The sequence below is a fragment of the Salmo salar genome, chromosome 13 (assembly GCF_965601325.2).
Source record: "Salmo salar chromosome 13, fSalSal1, whole genome shotgun sequence".
NCBI lineage: Eukaryota > Metazoa > Chordata > Actinopteri > Salmoniformes > Salmonidae > Salmo > Salmo salar.
Window position 1 is genome coordinate 28,267,076 of NC_138303.1, and position 17,186 is coordinate 28,284,261.

Here is a 17,186-nt window from a genome sequence, read left to right on the forward strand (position 1 = left end):
AAACATTTTAGGAGGTTATTTAACTCATGGAATTGAAGTGATGCATTTGGTCCGCTGTAGCGTGAGCTGCGCATGCGTGACTTTAAGATTCTGACCCGCAAGAAGAAACCGCTGGTAAGCTAAATTTAGTCCCAAATTGATCAGCTAATATGCATGTATATTGCTTTGACGTGCCTGCAATAAGCGCTACAGAATCCTGAAACTATAACGCTTGCAGATGGTAAGAGAATTTGTAATTTTCTTGCGGTTGACATCCAGCATGCATGAACATAATTAGTCATAAAGCTATTTGGTATCGCAAATCATTTAAGAATTCAATATATTCTGTCATTCGATAGCCTACATCAGGTTTCCAGAGAACTAACGGTCCGCAACATAATAGGGATTTTATTTTTCTCGCCTGAATGTCATGAAACGATGTCATTCATTCGAAATCTTGCCAGGATTTCTTTTTACATTTTCACAAATTGTATTTTTTTTTTTCTCAAATAGCTTCAAGGATTTCTGATCCTCCGCCATTTTACTGCTGAATTGCTGTGTTTTTGTTAAATTAATAATATAATTATTTTGCTTTGTGGCTCTACTTTCCCTTGTTATTCGAAGAGGAGCGTTGTCAAATTACAGAAAGGTCATAATAGCTCAATTAAATTATTTTAAAAGAAATCATTCCTTGAATGTACTTTATCACCGATGTCAAGTGAGACTAAAATTCAATAATTACATTTTTAAGGTTTCCTCACAATGCAGAGAAACACAGCATTATTATTGATAAAATGAGAAGAATGGCAACATATCTGTACAGGAAATTGTCCAATGTATTTAGCTGTTTAGTGGTAATAGAGAACAAGACTGGATGCAGGGGATGCATAATATGGGGAGTACATCTGAATCCTGTAACCTTTCTGGCATTCAGGACCCATAGCACTCTATATTCCAATGTCACTTCAGCTGTCATTCTAATCCTAATAAATATGTGAAATTGTGATGGTTAAACTGACATCATTATGATCTTTTTTTCAGAGGCAGTAAGTGAAGTCTGCCATGAGTGCCAAAGTGGAGCTGGATGTTTCAGCCAAAGAAGCAGATCCCAATCCTCCCACTGACTCCAGTGATGCCCTCTCCTCCAATGACAGCCTGTTGAAGAAGACACACCCACAGACCACCACAGCACTCATCCTGCCAGGTGAGATAAGGCCACCATGAATCTCCTGGAGCTAATGTATTGCACCCAGAACATTCTTCAACTCAGAGATATGCTGCACAGTGTCCTAAGTTTAGACAAAACAGAGGGGGGTACATACTACCCTCCTACTAGTTTCACGCAGCTACATATCACATTCGCTCAGAACTTAGAAGACTGGCCCCTCTCTCCCCAGCCCCTGTTCCCAGTACACAGAAGGTGGAGGTCTCTCCGGGTGCTGCTGAGGCAGATAATGGAGCCACAGCTGGAGAGGTGGAAAACCCCACTCTAGCCCCCCAGGTTGGGGGAACCTGTAGCATCGTCCATGTACTGGAGTGGAAAGAAGGGATGGCCATCTTACCCAGCAGCAACCTTAAGGTGAATGACATCTGATGGCCATTGTATGTTATTATAAGCATAGGGTTCTCTAGTATTAAGCATTGTTGGAGTAAAGAGGCCAGCCAGCCTGGCCTCATAGAATAGACGTAACATAGTATATGTAAATCCGGAACACTGAAATTAGAATAATATGTTCAGTTCGGTATGGTTACGTAAGACAAGACAGAAGGCTACTTAGGGCAAAAACGTAAGTAAGGTGGGTGGTTGGTTGGTTTGGCGCATAAAGCGAATGTTTAGCAACCCAAAGGTTGCTTGTTCAAAATTCATCATGGACAACTTTAGCTAATTAGCAACTACTTAATACTTTTTGCTACTTTGCAACTTCTTAGCATGTTAGCTAACCTTTTATCCTTAACCCCTAGCCAAACTGTTAGCCACCTAGCTAACGTTAGCCACAACAAATTGGAATTCATAACATCATACATTTTGCAAATGTATAACATATTGTATGAATTTTAATTTGTAACATATTCTACAAATTCGTAACATTTCATACAAATTGTAATTTGTAACATATCATACGGCAGGTAGCCTAGTGGTTAGAGCGTTGGGGTAGTTACCGAGAGGTTGCTAGATCGAATCCCCAAGCTGACAAGGTAAAAATCTGTTGTTCTGCCCCTGAACAAGGCAGTCAACCCACTGTTCCTATGCCGTCATTGTAAATAAGAATTTGTTCTTAACTGACTTGCCTAGTTAAATAATGGTTAAATAAAAATAAATAAATTATGAAATGGACATCCACAAATGAATGCATACAAAACATAACATGTCATAATAATTTGGAGTGTCCTGGATTTACCCCTGAGTCCAGGTTGTCTATGCACATGGTTGAAATACAGTATGTGTATTTTTCAGTTCTGTGTGAGTGACTGTGGAACACTGGAGATGATCAGCCAAGGGAAAATCAGCAGTGCTGAACCAGCAGTAATGGTGTCTGGGAAAATACCTGACTCCAAAAACAGGCCAACTAACAAAACAGGTAGGCTACTGGAAATTAGGAATTTCTGTGTTTTTCTGCAGATGAACAGTCCCTTAACTAAATCCTAATGGAAATGATCTAGCTAGTGAACTAGCAAGTTCACAACTCATATTTAATTCCAGAAATATCCTCAAAAACGATTTGCTATACTGTATGCAATCCTTTCCTAATCCCAACCTGATATAATGCCTCCGACTGTGTGATCACTCTCTCCGTAGCCGATGTGAGTAAGACCTTTAATCAGGTCAACATTCACAAGGCCACAGGGCCAGATGGATTACCGGACAGGTACTGCGAGCATGCGATGACCAACTGTCAAGTGTCTTCACTGACATTTTCAACCTATCTCTGACCAAGTCTGTAATACCTACATGTTTCAAGCAGACCACCATAGTCCCTGTGCCCAAGAACGCCATGGTAACCTGCCTAAATGACTACCGACCCGTAGCACTCACGTCTGTAGCCATTAAGTGCTTTTAAAGGCTGGTCATGGCTCACATTAACACCATCATCCCAGAAACCCTATACCCACCTCAATACCGCCTCAACAGATCCACGGATGACGCGATCTCCAATGCACTCCACACTGCCCTTTCCCACCTGGACAAAAGGAACACCTACGTGAGAATGCTATTCATTGACTACAGCTCAGTGTTCAACACCATAGTGCCCTCAAAACTATTACTAAGCTAAGGACCCTGGGACTAAACACCTCCCTCTGCAACTGGATCCTGGAGTTCCTGACGGGCCGCCCCCAGGTGGTAAGGGTAGGCAACAACGCATCTGCCACCCTGACCCTCGACACGGGGCCCCTCAGGGGAAGTGTTTAGTCCCCTCCTGTACTCCCTGTTCACCCACGACTCCATTCACATCGACAGGGCTGTAGTGGAGTGGGTCGGCTGTAGTGGAGTGGGTCGAGAGCTTCAAGTTCCTTGTCGTCCACATCACTAACTATCATGGTCCAAACACTTCAAGTCAGTCTTGAAGATGGCACGACAACACCTATTACCCCTCAGGAAACTAAAAAGATTTGGCATGGGTCCTCAGATCCTCAAAAAGTTATACAGCTGCACCATCGAGAGATTCCTGACTGGTTGCATCACCGCTTGATTTGGCAACTGCTCGGCAACCGACCGCAAGGCGCTACAGAGGGTAGTGGTTACGGCCCAGTACATCACTGGGGCCAAGCTTCCTGCCATCCAGGACCTCTATACCAGGCAGTGTCAGAGGAAGGCCCTAGAAATTGTCAGACTCCAGCCACTCTAGTCATAGACTGTTCTCTCTGTTACCGCACAGGAAGCGGTTCCGGAGAACCATGTCTAGGTCCAAAAGGCTCCTTAACAGATTCTACCCCCAAGCCATTAGACTGCTAAACAGTCAAATGCATACAAAAACAGAAATCACTTATTTACATAAGTATTCAGACACTTTGCTATGAGACTCGAAATTGAGCTCAGGTGCATCCTTTTTCCATTGATCATCCTTGAGATGTTTCTACAACTTGATTGGAGTCCACCTGTGGTAAATTCAATTGATTGGACTTAATATGGAAAGGCACACACCTTTCTATATAAGGTATCACAGCTGACAGTGCATGTCAGAGCAAAAACCAAGCCATGAGGTCGAAGGAATTGTCCTTAGAGCTCCAAGACAGGATTGTGTTGAGGCACAGATCTGGGAAAGGGTACCAACAATGTCTGCAGCATTGTAGGTCCCCAAGACACAGTGGCCTCCATCATTCTAAAATGGAAGAAGTTTGGAACCACAAAGACTCTTCCTAGAGCTGGCCGCCCGGCCAAACTGAGCAATCGGTGGAGAAGGGCCTTGGTCAGGGAGGTGACCAAGAACCCAATGGTCAAAATGACAGAGCTCCAGTGTTCCTCTGTGGAGATGGGAGAACCTTCCAGAAGGACAACCATCTCTGCAGCACTCCACCAATCAGGCCTTTATGGTAGAGTGGCTCGACGGAAGCCACACTTCAGTAAAAGGCACATGACAGCCAGCTTGGAGTTTGCCAAAAGGCACCTAAAGGACTCTCAGACCATGAGAAACAAGATTCTCTGGTCTGATGAAACCAAGTTTGAACTCTATGGCCTGAATGCCAAGCGTCACTTCTGGAGGAAACCTGCCACCATCCCTACGGTGAAGCATGGTGGTGGCAGCATGCTGTGGGGATGTTTTTCAGCGGCAAGACTGGGAGACTAGTCAGGATCAAGGGAAAGATGAATGGAGCAAAGTACAGAAAGATCCTTGATGACAACCTGCTCCAGAATGCTCAGGACCTCAGACTGGGGCTAAGGTTCACCTTCCAACAGGACAACCACCCTAAGCACACATCCAAAATAACGCAGGAGTTGCTTTGGGACAAGTCTCAGAATGTCCTTGAGTGGCCCAGCCAGAGCCCGGACATGAATCCGATCGAACGTCTCTGGAAAGACCTGAAAATAGCTGTGCAGCAATGCTCCCCATCCAACCTGACAGAGCTTGAGAGGATCTGCAGAGAAGAATGGGAGAAACTTCCCAAATACAGGTGTGCCAAGCTTGTAGTGTCATACCCAAGAAAACTCGAGGCTGTAAACACTGCCAAAGTACTGAGTAAAGGATCTGAATACTTATGTATATGTGATATTTCAGTTTATTTTTAATACATTTGCAAAAATGTCTAAAAACCTGATTTTGCTTTATCATTATGGGGTATTGTGTGTAGATTGATGAGGGGAAAAAACGATTTCATCCATTTTAGAATAAGACTGTAACGTAACTGAAAGATTAGTAGAATCTGTGTGGGTAGCTGGACAGGTAGGATGACTGACAGTGAGGGTGAACAGGTGGTCACGGGCCAGGTGACAGAGGAATGGATGAGACTGAGGCAGGAATTCCTTTAACCATAACGTGGTATATTTACTGAGTAGTGTGGATTCATGGATGCACAGAACTTCTGGATTAGACAGAGTGAAGGAAGAGAAAGCAGCGCGATCAGGCGATGGCGATTTCCTCCTTTTATGGAGTGGAGATCTGTTGGACATTTCCACCTAACCTAATTAAAGCGCCCCTGGCCCAGCTGAGTAAGTGGCAATGAATTAAAGGATTATTCCACCAACTCCATGGGCCTTTTCTACAGTAACAAAATGTGGAAAAAGTCAAGGGGTCTGAATACTTCCCAAATGTACTGTATATCCTCGTTATTACTTTTTTCTTACTTTATTTTATTTTATTTTGTATTTAAATATTCTTATAGCAAATATTGTTTTACTTTAAAACAAATTCAGCATTGTTGGTTAAGGGTTTGTAAGCAAGCATTTCAAGGTATGCTTACTTACAAGCGCCGAATACCTGTTGTATTCGGCGCATGTGACAAATAAAATTTGATTTGATTCCATTGTAGATATGGTGTCTCCTCTCAGCTCTGTGGGTGGTGTGGCTGTGGAACAAGAGAGGCCCATCAAGATTGAGCCTAAGACCCAGGGAGGGCCAGGACAACAGGAGAGCTGTGATCCTATGGCACAGAGAACCTACCCAGAGCAGCTACGCAGGGAGCCTATGACTGACAAGTAAGTACTGAAGACTGAAGCCTTTCCACACTTTAGAAAGTTAATGTGTTATGAAAACATCCTTTTACCATAGAAAGTGCAATTCATGCTATATTAAAATCAAGGAACCATCATAAGCATACTGTGGATGCTCAGACACAAAACAAACAAACTACAGGAAGATATTAACCACCATGCAGAAGATGTAACGTGGGTCATAGGTAGCCTAAGGCAAAGCTTTGTAGTGGACTCAACTATTCTCTTATCTGTCCCTTAGGAGGGGAGGAGGCACAGATAAGATTCCCGGGGGCAGGGTAGCATCTCTGGACCCGGAGCTGCTGAAACCCATGAAGAAGAGGAAGAGGAAGGACTACCTGAGTCTGTCAGAGGAAGAATCTGAGCTGGATGGAATGGTGGGAAACGCTCGAGTGTCACTTCATCCCACATAAAGCGTGCACAATTCAGTAGTGTATTTTGTTGTTGTAATAAGTAAATGATCTCACATGTACGTGATGATGTTATGCATCAATATATTATTTTGTTCAGTACGACCATTCATAGTGTAGGCACTAGGTCTTTGTTGTCGTAAATCTGTGTGTTGTATTTGTGGTTCTAGGATTACTTGAAGACAGAAAGCAGACACAACAAAGCAGGTGAGAATCAGCTAAATTGTATATAAAAAATATTTATATTCAAGTCATATTTCTTTTGTGTCAGAACTCCCATAAGGTTTATGTTGTGTTTTCTGTCTGCACAACAGGTGCTGTTGAAGTCCATATTGGTCTGTGGACATGGGGACAGTATCTGGAGGAGACCAAAGCAGTGGCAGCTCCGGCCAAACTCTTTCAAGAGGTGGGTTTTATTCTCTTTGGGTACATACTAAATGTGAGAACAAAAGTTGATATTCTTTGCAAATTAAAGTGGGTGTGAGTGGGCATGTGGGCGTCCATGCATGTGTGTATGACTGCGTTTCTCACTATGCCCCCTGTATTTTCAGTCTCAGAGAGTCCCGCAGTGCAAAAGCAGCTTCCGCCAGGGCATGAAGTTAGAGGGCATCGACCCCCAGCACCCCTCCATGTACTTTGTTCTGACTGTGGCTGAGGTACTGTGTGCATCGCTGCTCAACCTACAGTCGCATGCTCTTTGAGGTTTGCTTCTACCTCTCTCCCTGTCCTGACTGCTTTGCTTCATACACACTACACACCCTGATTTGATGAATCACAGAGAGAGATATAAAGGAAGAGACAGGAAGAGAGGAATCCACATAACTGGGGAAGGACACGGAGAGAGACTTGGGGAGACATGGTTTGACTCCTGTCTGTCTTCTCCTGTCTGTAGGTTTGTGGCTACAGGCTGCGTCTCCATTTTGACGGCTACTCAGACTGTCATGACTTCTGGGTAAATGCCAACTGCCCCGACATCCACCCGGCGGGATGGTGTGAGAGCACTGGACACAAACTCTACACCCCCAAAGATAAGAGTACACTAGGCTTTGGTTTGGGGTTGGGGTTGGGCTGCACTTTGGACACTGATTAGTTTTATGTTCACATTTTGAATGTGGCGCAGATCATTCGCCCAAGCATCTAAAGTATGTAATTCATAAAGTAACTCATGAGAATGTCCTTATTGGAGTAGTGGTCCAGGAAAATGTCCACATCATATGTTTGTGTCTGTTTGTGCCACAGGCTGCAAAGAGGAGGAGTTCTCCTGGGCCAGCTACCTGAAAATGAGTAAAGCACAAGTTGCCCCTAAAGAGGTGTTTGCCAGCCCTGGAAGAGTAAGTCTAAGCACGACTCTTATCCTCAATCAGTGGTATGCATCTGCCTGAAGTAAGTAACTGTAAGCGGCTAATGTGGTGTGTTTGTGTTGGTGGCCCCCTGGTCAGACGGATACGGAGTGTGGTTTTGAGGTGGGCATGAAGCTGGAGGCAGTCGACCGCATGAACCCCTCTCTCATTTGCGTGGCGACCGTGACTGACGTGGTGGACGACCGCTTCCTGGTTCACTTTGATAACTGGGACGACACGTACGACTACTGGTGAGGCCATTTTTCATGTCATTTTCATGGCTTCTCTAAATTATGAACAGTGTTGTTTTACTAGCCATGATGCCATGATTTAAATTCTAATCTGATTGGTTGATGTTGCATTACCCCATCCAGGTGTGATGCCAGCAGTCCATACATCCATCCTATTGGCTGGTGCCAAGAGAGGAGCCTCCCCCTCACGCCGCCTCAAGGTGACTGACAAAGTTCTAAGATATGACTATAGGTCTAATAAGTGAACTATAAGGAATGCAGTGGAATTTCACACACACCTATGAGCTAGATCCCATGTGCCCCGTCTGTCCTGTCAGATTACCCAGACCCAGGCAGGTTCTCCTGGCCAAGGTACCTCGACGAGACTGGCTCTACCGCCGTGTCTGCTGAGGCCTTTAAAGTGGTGAGTACTAAAGACTTGTTGCAATGTCATGAACATGGGTGAATACATTTTATTTGACTTGAATCCTTTTTGGTGGGGTAAAGTGTAGTTGTGAACATAATTACTGTTATGAGGTAATGAGTTGAAATTAGATTAACTATAGGGACTGATTTGAGGTTAAGTGGCGCTGTGTGATGATGATGTGAACCTCCCCTCTGCAGCGTCCTGCCCATTGCTTCCAGGCTGAGATGAAGCTGGAGGTGGTGGACAAAAGGAGCCCCGGCCTGATCCGGGTGGCCACAGTGGAGGAGGTCGACACCCACCGCATTAAGGTCAACCAGTAGTGTGTGTGTGTTAGGGATGCACGGGTCAGCTGTTTGATCACCCACCTGCAATTGCAAATGACCCTTCCGCAACTGTCCGACTATACACTGAGTGTACAAAACATTAAGCTGCTATTGCCATGACATAAACTGACCAGGTGAATCCAGGTGAAGGATACAGTGCATTCGGAAAGTATTCAGACCCCTTGACTTTTTACACACTTTGTTACGTTACAGCCTGATACAATTTCATTAAAAACATTTTTTTTCCCTCATCGATCTACACGCAATACCCCATAATGACAATGCAAAAACTTTTTTGCAAATGTGTTTATAAAAAACCCCCGGAAATATCACATTTACATAAGTATTCACACCCTTTATTCAGTACTTTGTTGAAGCACCTTTGGCAGCGATTACAGCCTCAAGTCTTCTTAGTTATGACGCTAGAAGCTTGGCACACCTGTATTTGGGGAGTTTATCCCATTCTTCTCTGTAGATTCTGTCAGGTTGGATGGAGAGTGTCACTGCACAGCTATTTTCAGGTCTCTCCAGAGATGTTTGATCGGATTCAAGTCCGGACTCTGACTGGGCAACTCAAGGACATTGAGAATTGTCCCGAAGCCACTCCTGCGTTGTCTTGGCTGTGTGCTTAGGGTCGTTGTCCTGTTGGAAGGTGAACCTTAGCCCCAGTCTGAGGTCCTGAGCGCTCTGGAGCAGGTTTTCATCAAGGATCTCTCTGTACTTTGCTTCGTTCATCTTTCCCTCGATCCTGACTAGTCTCCCAGTCCCTAGCTCCGAACGAAATCCCCACAGCATGATGCTGCCACCACCATACTTCACCGTAGGGATGGTGCCAGGTTTCCTCCAGACATGACACTTGGCATTCAGGCCAAAGAGTTCAATCTTGGTTTCATCAGACCAGAGAATCTTGTTTCTCATGGTCAGAGTCCTTTAGGTGCCTTTTGGCAAACTCCAAGTGGGCTGTCATGTGCCTTTTACTGAGGAGTGGCTTCCGTCTGGCCACTCTACCATAAAGGCCTGATTGGTGAAGTGCTCCAGAGATGGTTGTCCTTCTGGAAGTTTCTCCCATCTCCACAGAGGAACTCTGTAGCTCTGTCAAGGCGACCATCGGGTTCTTGGTCACATCCCTGACCAAGGCCCTTCTACCCCGATTGCTCAGTTTGGCCGGGTGGCCAGCTCTAGGAAGTGACTTGGTGGTTCCAAACTTCTTCCATTCAAGAATAATGGCGGCACTGTGGTCTTGAGGACCTTCAATGCTGCAGACATATTTTGGCACCCTTACCCAGCTATGTGCCTTGACACAATCCTGTCTCTGAGTTCTACCGACAATTCCTTGGCTTGGTTTTTGCTCTGACATGCACTGTAAACCGTGGGACCTTATATAGACAGGTGTGTGCCTTTCCATATCAAGTCAAATCAATTGAATTTACCACAGGTGGACACCAATCAAGTTGTAGAAACATCTCAAGGATGATCAATTGAAGCAGGATGTACCTGAGCTCAATTTCGAGGCTCATAGCAAAGGGTCTGAATACTTATGTAAATAATTAATTCAATTCCATCAAATGTATTTATAAAGCCCTTTTTATATCAGCTGATGTCACAAAGTGCTGTACAGAAACCTATCCTAAAACCCCAAACAGCAAGCAATGCAGATGTAGAAGCAAGGTGGCTAGGAAAAACTCCCTAGAAAGGCTGGAACCTAGGAAGACACCTAGAGAGGAAGCAGGCTCTGAGGGGTGGACAGTCCTCTTCTGGCTGTGCCGGGTGGCAGGTAGCGTAGTGGTTAGAGTGTTGGACTAGTAAACGAAAGGTTGCAAGATTAAATCCCCGAGCTGACAAGGTAAAAATCTGTCGTTCTGCCCCTGAACAAGGCAGTTAACCCACTGTTCCTAGGCCGTCATTGAAAATAAGAATTTGTTGTTAACTGACTTGCCTAGTTAAATAAAGGTAAAATATATATATTTTTGTAATTCATTTTTTTTTTTTTATATATATATACATTTGCAAAACTTTCTAAAAACCTGTTTTAGTTTTGTCATAATGGGGTATTTTGTGCAGATTGAGGACACTTTTGAATTAAATACATTTTAGAATAAGGCTGTAACCTATCAGAATCTGGAAAAAGTCAAGAGGTCTGAATACTTTCCGAATGCACTGTATGATCCCATATTGATGTCACTTGTTAAATCCACTTCAATCAGTGTAGATGAAGGGGAGGAGACCGGTTAAAGAAGGATTTTTAAGCCTTGAGACAATTGAGACATGGATTGTGTATATGTGCCATTCAGAGGGTGAATGGGCAAGACAAAACTATATAAGTGCCTTTGAATGGTGTATGGTAGTAGGTCCCTGGTGCACCGGTTTGTGTGAAGAACTGCAACGCTGCTGGGTTTTTCACGCTCAACAGTTTCCCGTGTGTATCAAGAATGCTCTACCACCCAAAGGACATCCAGCCAATTTGACAGAACTGTGTGAAGCATTGGAGTCAACATGGGCCAGCATCCCTGTGGAAAGCTTTCGGCACCTTGTTGAGTCCATGCACCGACGAATTGAGGCAGTTCTGAGGGGAGGAACTCAATATTAGGAAGGTGTTCCTCATTTTTGGTATACTCAGTGTATGTGATAAAGTGAAAATCTGAGGCCCGCACTCGACCCTAACCCACATACAGTTGAAGTCGGAAGTTTACATACACTTTTTCAACCACTCCACACATTTCTTGTTAACAAACTATAGTTTTGGCAAGTCGGTTAGGACATCTACTTTGTGCATGACACAAGTAATTTTTCCAACAATCGTTTACAGACAGATTATTTCACTTATAATTCACTGTATCACCATTCCAGTGGGTCAGAAGTTTACATACACTAAGTTGTCTGTGCCTTTAAACAGCTTGGAACATTCCAGAATATGATGTCATGGCTTTAGAAGCTTCTGATAGGCTAATTGACATAATTTGAGTCAATTGGAGGTGTACCTGTGGATGTATTTCAAGGCCTACCTTCAAACTCAGTGCCTCTTTGCTTGACATCATGGGAAAATCAAAAGAAATCATCCAAGACCTCAGAAAAAAAATTGTAGACCTCCACAAGTCTGGTTCATCCTTGGGAGCAATTTCCAAATGCCTGAAGGTACCACGTTCATCTGTACAAACAATAGTACACAAGTATAAACACAAGTATAAACACAAGCAGCCGTCATACCACTCAGGAAGGAGATGCATTCTGTCTCCTAGAGATGAACGTGCTTTGGTGCGAAAAGTGCAAATCAATCCCAGAACAACAGCAAAGGACCTTGTGAAGATGCTGGAGGAAACAGCAACAAAAGTATCTATATCCACAGTAAAACGAGTCCTATCTCGACATGACCTGAAAGGCCGCTGAGCAAGGAAGAAGCCACTGCTCCAAAACCGGGATTAAAAAAGCCAGACTATGGTTTGCAACTGCACACGCAGACAAAGATCGTACTTTTTGGAGAAATGTCCTCTGGTCTGATGAAACAAAAATAGAACTGTTTGGCCATAATGATCATCGTTATGTTTGGAGGAAAAGGGGGGAGGCTTGCAAGCCTAAGAACACCATCCCAACCGTGAAGAACGGGGGTGGCAGCATCATGTTGTGGGGGTGCTTTGCTGCAGGAGGGACTGGTGCACTTCTCAAAATAGATGTCATCATGAGGGAGGACATTATATGGATATATTGAAGCAACATCTCGACATCAGTCAGGAAGTTAAAGCTTGGTCGCAAATGGGTCTTCCAAATGGACAATGACCCCAAGCATACTTCCAGAGTTGTGGCAAAATGGCTTAAGGACAACAACGTCAAGGTATTGGAGTGGCCATCCATCACAAAGACCTGACCTCAATCTTATAGAAAATTTGTGGGCAGAACTGAAAATGTGTGTGCGAGCAAGGAGGCCTACAAACCTGACTCAGTTACACCAGCTCTGTCAGGAGGAATGGGCCAAAATTCCCCCAACTTATTGTGGGAAGCTTGTGGAAGGCTACCTGAAACGTTTGACCCAAGTTAAACAATTTAAAGGCAATGCTACCAAATACTAATTGAGTGTATGTAAACTTCTGACCCACTGGGAATGTGATGAAAGAAATAAAAGCTGAAATAAATCATTCTCTTTACTATTATTCTGACATTTCACATTCTTCAAATAAAGTGGTGATCCTAACTAACCTAAGACAGGGAATTTGTACTAGGTTTAAATGTCAGAAATTGTGAAAAACGGAGTTCAAATGTATTTGGCTAAGGTGTATGTAAACTTCCGACTTCAACTGTATATAGAAAATGCGCTGTACAGTTCCCTTTTTTTCTCTTGAACAATGACGTTTTTCTTCAACATTTCTTAATTTATTTATTGAATATTTAGGTCTATTGAACAGTATCCTAATGTTTTTCTTAAACAAAAAATGTCAAACAATTTCCTAAATTGTCGCCTTGCGCATGGTTTTTATGGCCAAGTTCCCAAAAGCATTTGGGGATTGCCGTGTATTTGGCGCTCGTTAGTCCCTAAAGCTTAGACTTATGCACTTGTGCCAGATAAAAAAGAACGAAAGAAAAACCTCAAAGTAGCCTATAGATATGAATGATACAAATATGTTTTTATTTTATACAGTGTCTTTTTTTGTTACCAGCCCTTCTTCCACACAATATTTCATGACCCTAAACCCGCCCGCCTGTGGATATAACGTGGGGACTACAGGTTATGAGTCAATCTGCGCATCCCTGCTGTGCGTGCGTGTGTCTTGCGGTTGTATGTGCCAGTGCCACTACTACACTCCCGTAACTAGGTCATACTCCCACAGATCCATTTTGATGGCTGGAGTCATATGTATGATGAGTGGATGGACTCGGACCACCCTGACACCCACCCGGTCGGCTGGTGTGAGAGTACGGGTCACCCGCTAAAAATCCCACCCCCTGAGTCCAACAAAACCCAACACCTTGGTAACAGATACCATATTTCTCTGACTCTACTTCACCTTGATATGAGTGCTTACATGTTCGGTTTGATGACGTTGAGCTCTGTGTTTGTTTGTGTGTGTGTTTTAATAAGACCCCAGGGAACCTGCAACCACAGGCCAGTCCAGTTTCTCCTCCATGCCTTGCAAAGTAATCAGCCACTCCAGATCCACCAAGTACAGCTTCCATCACAGGTCAGTAGGCACTAGAAACAGGTCTCTGAAATGCCTATGAAGCAGTAAATGTGAGTAGATGTGTTCCATACCAACCTTATGAATATGCTATCATGATGTTATAATGAAGTCAAACCTACTTTTTGAAACAGGAAGTGTCCGACGCCTGGATGTGATGGCTCGGGTCATGTGACTGGGCGGTTCACAGCGCATCACTGTCTGTCAGGCTGCCCATTGGCTGAGCGAAACCAGGGCAGACTCAAAACCGACCTATCAGATACAGAGGGGAGCGGAGCCAAGCGGAACATCTTAATCTTTGGCCAAAGGACCAAAAAGTCCCGGTACCATGGCAGGTAAGCCTCATGTTAACAGTGGCTAAGGCTGTTATAGTCGTAGTGGTATATTGCTGTAACCTATGCTACTGTAGCCCCCCTTCTCACCAGTTTCTCTCTTTCTCTATTATCAGGATTGGTCGTCCCCCAAAGTATAGAAAAAGCCAGCATAGAGGTTACCAGAGTGAGTATCACAGTTTTATGCTCTGCACACAGTACACATACAAACTGTATCCATTTATGTCTATGGCCACACTCTGATTATATATAGCCTCAGTATGAGTTTACTGCATCCTATATACAGTATTCTGTGTGTATGTGTTACATGCGTTAATATGTGTGATTTTGTGTGTGCTGACGTATATGTATGTGTTTTCCTGTGTTGCAGCGATAGCCACAGAGGGTATGTGCCCGTCTCTGTTCATGTCTGCCCTGTCGGCCCACCCGGACCGAACCCTGTCTCTGTGCTGGGAGCAACACTGCAAACTGCTGCCGGGCGTCCAGGGCATCCATGCTACACAGGTGGCAGCATGGACCGTGGAAGAGGTGAGAGCTGTAAAACTCACCCAGAGGTTAAAGTTCTCCATCACTGCAACGGATTCCCAGTTTGAGGGGGGATTATGATTTTGGGTTAAGAATACATAAAAACACTCTGAACATCTAAAACTAGACAAAACGTATGTAGGCAGGATAATGAACCTATAATGAACCTTTTCAAATAAAATGGATGCACTCACTACTTACTGTAAATCGCTCTGCATAACAGCGTCTGCTAAATGACTAAAATGTTAATAACTGCCCCTTTTCTGGCCCATAAATGGATTTTGACAAACACATCGGTCGTAAAAAATCTGTGCGGCCCTCCGTGGAATTTTGAAATCCTGATGCGGCCCTCAAGCTGATATCGACTTGCTTTAACCCCTGCACTTACCCCTATTTATCTTTTGGCTTCAACAAACGGGTGAATCAGAGTACATTGATAACTCTTTGTGTTCTGTGTAACAGGTCTTTGGATTTGTCCAGAAACTGACTGGTTGTGAAGAACAAGCCTGTGTCTTCAAAGAGGAAGTGAGTACAATGTTAATTGATAATTAAGTATGAAGTAATGAAACCAACAAGAGCCCATTTAGAACAGCTAAGTTAAGTCATTTAAGTTGCATTCTGTTGTCCTCTATTGTTGTTTTGTTTTTTATATTCCTGTGATTGAGTTTCTTGTATATTTCTCCTCAGATGATTGACGGGGAGGCCTTCCTATTACTGACACAAACTGACATCGTCAAAATCATGAACATCAAACTTGGTCCCGCCCTCAAGATCTCCAACGCCATTTTAATGTTCAAGAGTATTGACGAAGGCCTCAAGTGATCCTGTCCCCACTCGGCCAGAGACTCCGCGACTAATCATCATGTGCCAAAATCATCCAGAACCCTACCCCTGTTATGTGTTTGGTGTTCAGTACCCATCAGAGAGAGAACAGGAGGGGGCTGAGAGATGAAAGTCGGGTGAGAGTGGAAAAGAGATGGGGACAGAACTGAGAAAAATAAAGAAAAAAACTGGGAAAAAGTGTAAGCAAATGTTTTTATAAGGTTGCTTCACTGCTCGTGCAATAAAATTGGTAAAATCTTACCTGAAAGTGTAAGGAGCGTCGAAAGATAAACTTTTGTCATTTATGCAAAATATATGGAATTATTTATGTGGGATGATGTTTTACTGCAATTTCTTGTCACAGATTTGAAATCCAGGGGGATTTTATGCTGCTGTTCCTATACTTGGTCACTAGATACAGCATATGGACCAGAAAAGGTTTAAAGTTTCTCAAGTATTGATCTTACATGAGATAAATTCAAAATCATGTTTAAAAATAGGAACTTTGTTTGGAACATTTGAAAGGTTTACATTTTCAGTCAGAAATATCAAGATATCCTTGGGATTTATTGTTTTGAATCATTTTTATATTTTATGTAGGTTTATGCACTGTTTTTAAATATAATCTTACAAGGGCTCCAGGATTCCTATAGCTATATTTCTCTCTGGTGGGCAAACTGTGTCACGATATTCTTCGATCAAAATCGTTCATTCCATATGTACAAATAAATGTCCAATTCAATCTCTTACTTGTCTTGACTTCAGTTGATTGGTGATGATGAAGTAAGTTCAATTCAAAATACTTGATCTTTATTAAATTGTGTATGTCTGCGCAGCGGGTAGTGCATACGGCAAGCGCTACTTTTTTGACTCATCACATAAGCTGCTGCTACTGTTTATCAATCCTGTTTCATAGTCATATTATTCCTAGTTATATGTACGTACAGTGCCTTCAGAAAGTATTCATACCCCTTGACTTATTCTACATTTTGTTGTATTACAGACTGAATTCAAAATGGATTAAATAGATTTTTGTGTATTAAACATGAAATATGTTATTTACATAAGTATTCACACCCCTGAGTCAATACATCACTTTTGGCAGTGATTACAGCTGTGAGCTTTTGGATTGTACAATATTTACCCATTATTCTTTTCAAAATGTTTCAAGCTCTGTCAAATTGGTTCTTGATCATTGCTAAACAACCATTTTAAGTCTTGCCATCGATTTTCAAGCAGATTTAAGACAAAACTGTAAATCGGCCACTCAGGAATATTCACTGCTTTCTTGGTAAGCAACTCCAGTGTATATTTAGCCTTGTGTTTATTGTCCTGCTGAAAAGTGACTTCATCTCCCAGTGTCTGGTGGAAAACAGACTGAACAAGGTTTTCCTCTAGGATTTTGCCTGTGCTTAGCTTCATTCCGGGTTTTTTTTCCTGAAAAATTCCCAAGTCCTTAACGATTACAAGCATACCCATAACATGATG

The 17,186-nt window shown here is 43.2% G+C and overlaps 1 protein-coding gene across 1 annotated transcript; it reads left to right on the forward strand.

Moving 5' to 3' along the window:
- The first annotated feature begins 124 nt into the window (after window positions 1-124).
- Window positions 125-16,444, forward strand: LOC106566690 (lethal(3)malignant brain tumor-like protein 1). Its single transcript, XM_082959935.1, has 22 exons — window positions 125-220; window positions 1,021-1,183; window positions 1,377-1,558; window positions 2,435-2,558; window positions 5,944-6,109; window positions 6,366-6,501; window positions 6,705-6,741; window positions 6,849-6,940; window positions 7,086-7,190; window positions 7,427-7,583; window positions 7,774-7,865; window positions 7,974-8,125; window positions 8,249-8,325; window positions 8,443-8,528; window positions 8,729-8,839; window positions 13,672-13,813; window positions 13,923-14,022; window positions 14,154-14,354; window positions 14,468-14,517; window positions 14,722-14,879; window positions 15,339-15,401; window positions 15,564-16,444. Exons 2-22 carry the CDS (start codon window positions 1,042-1,044, stop codon window positions 15,696-15,698), a joined length of 2,508 nt encoding a protein of 835 aa, XP_082816061.1. The 5' UTR covers window positions 125-220; window positions 1,021-1,041; the 3' UTR covers window positions 15,699-16,444.
- Window positions 16,445-17,186: the final 742 nt, after the last annotated feature.

Coding starts and splice junctions, on each gene's coding strand:
- LOC106566690 (XM_082959935.1), top strand. CDS start 1,042: ATGAGTGCCAAAGTGGAGCTGGATGTTTCAGCCAAAGAAGCAGATCCC. Junction 7,191..7,426: donor TTGTTCTGACTGTGGCTGAG/GTACTGTGTGCA, acceptor TCCTGTCTGTAG/GTTTGTGGCTACAGGCTGCG. Junction 14,880..15,338: donor CAGCATGGACCGTGGAAGAG/GTGAGAGCTGTA, acceptor TCTGTGTAACAG/GTCTTTGGATTTGTCCAGAA.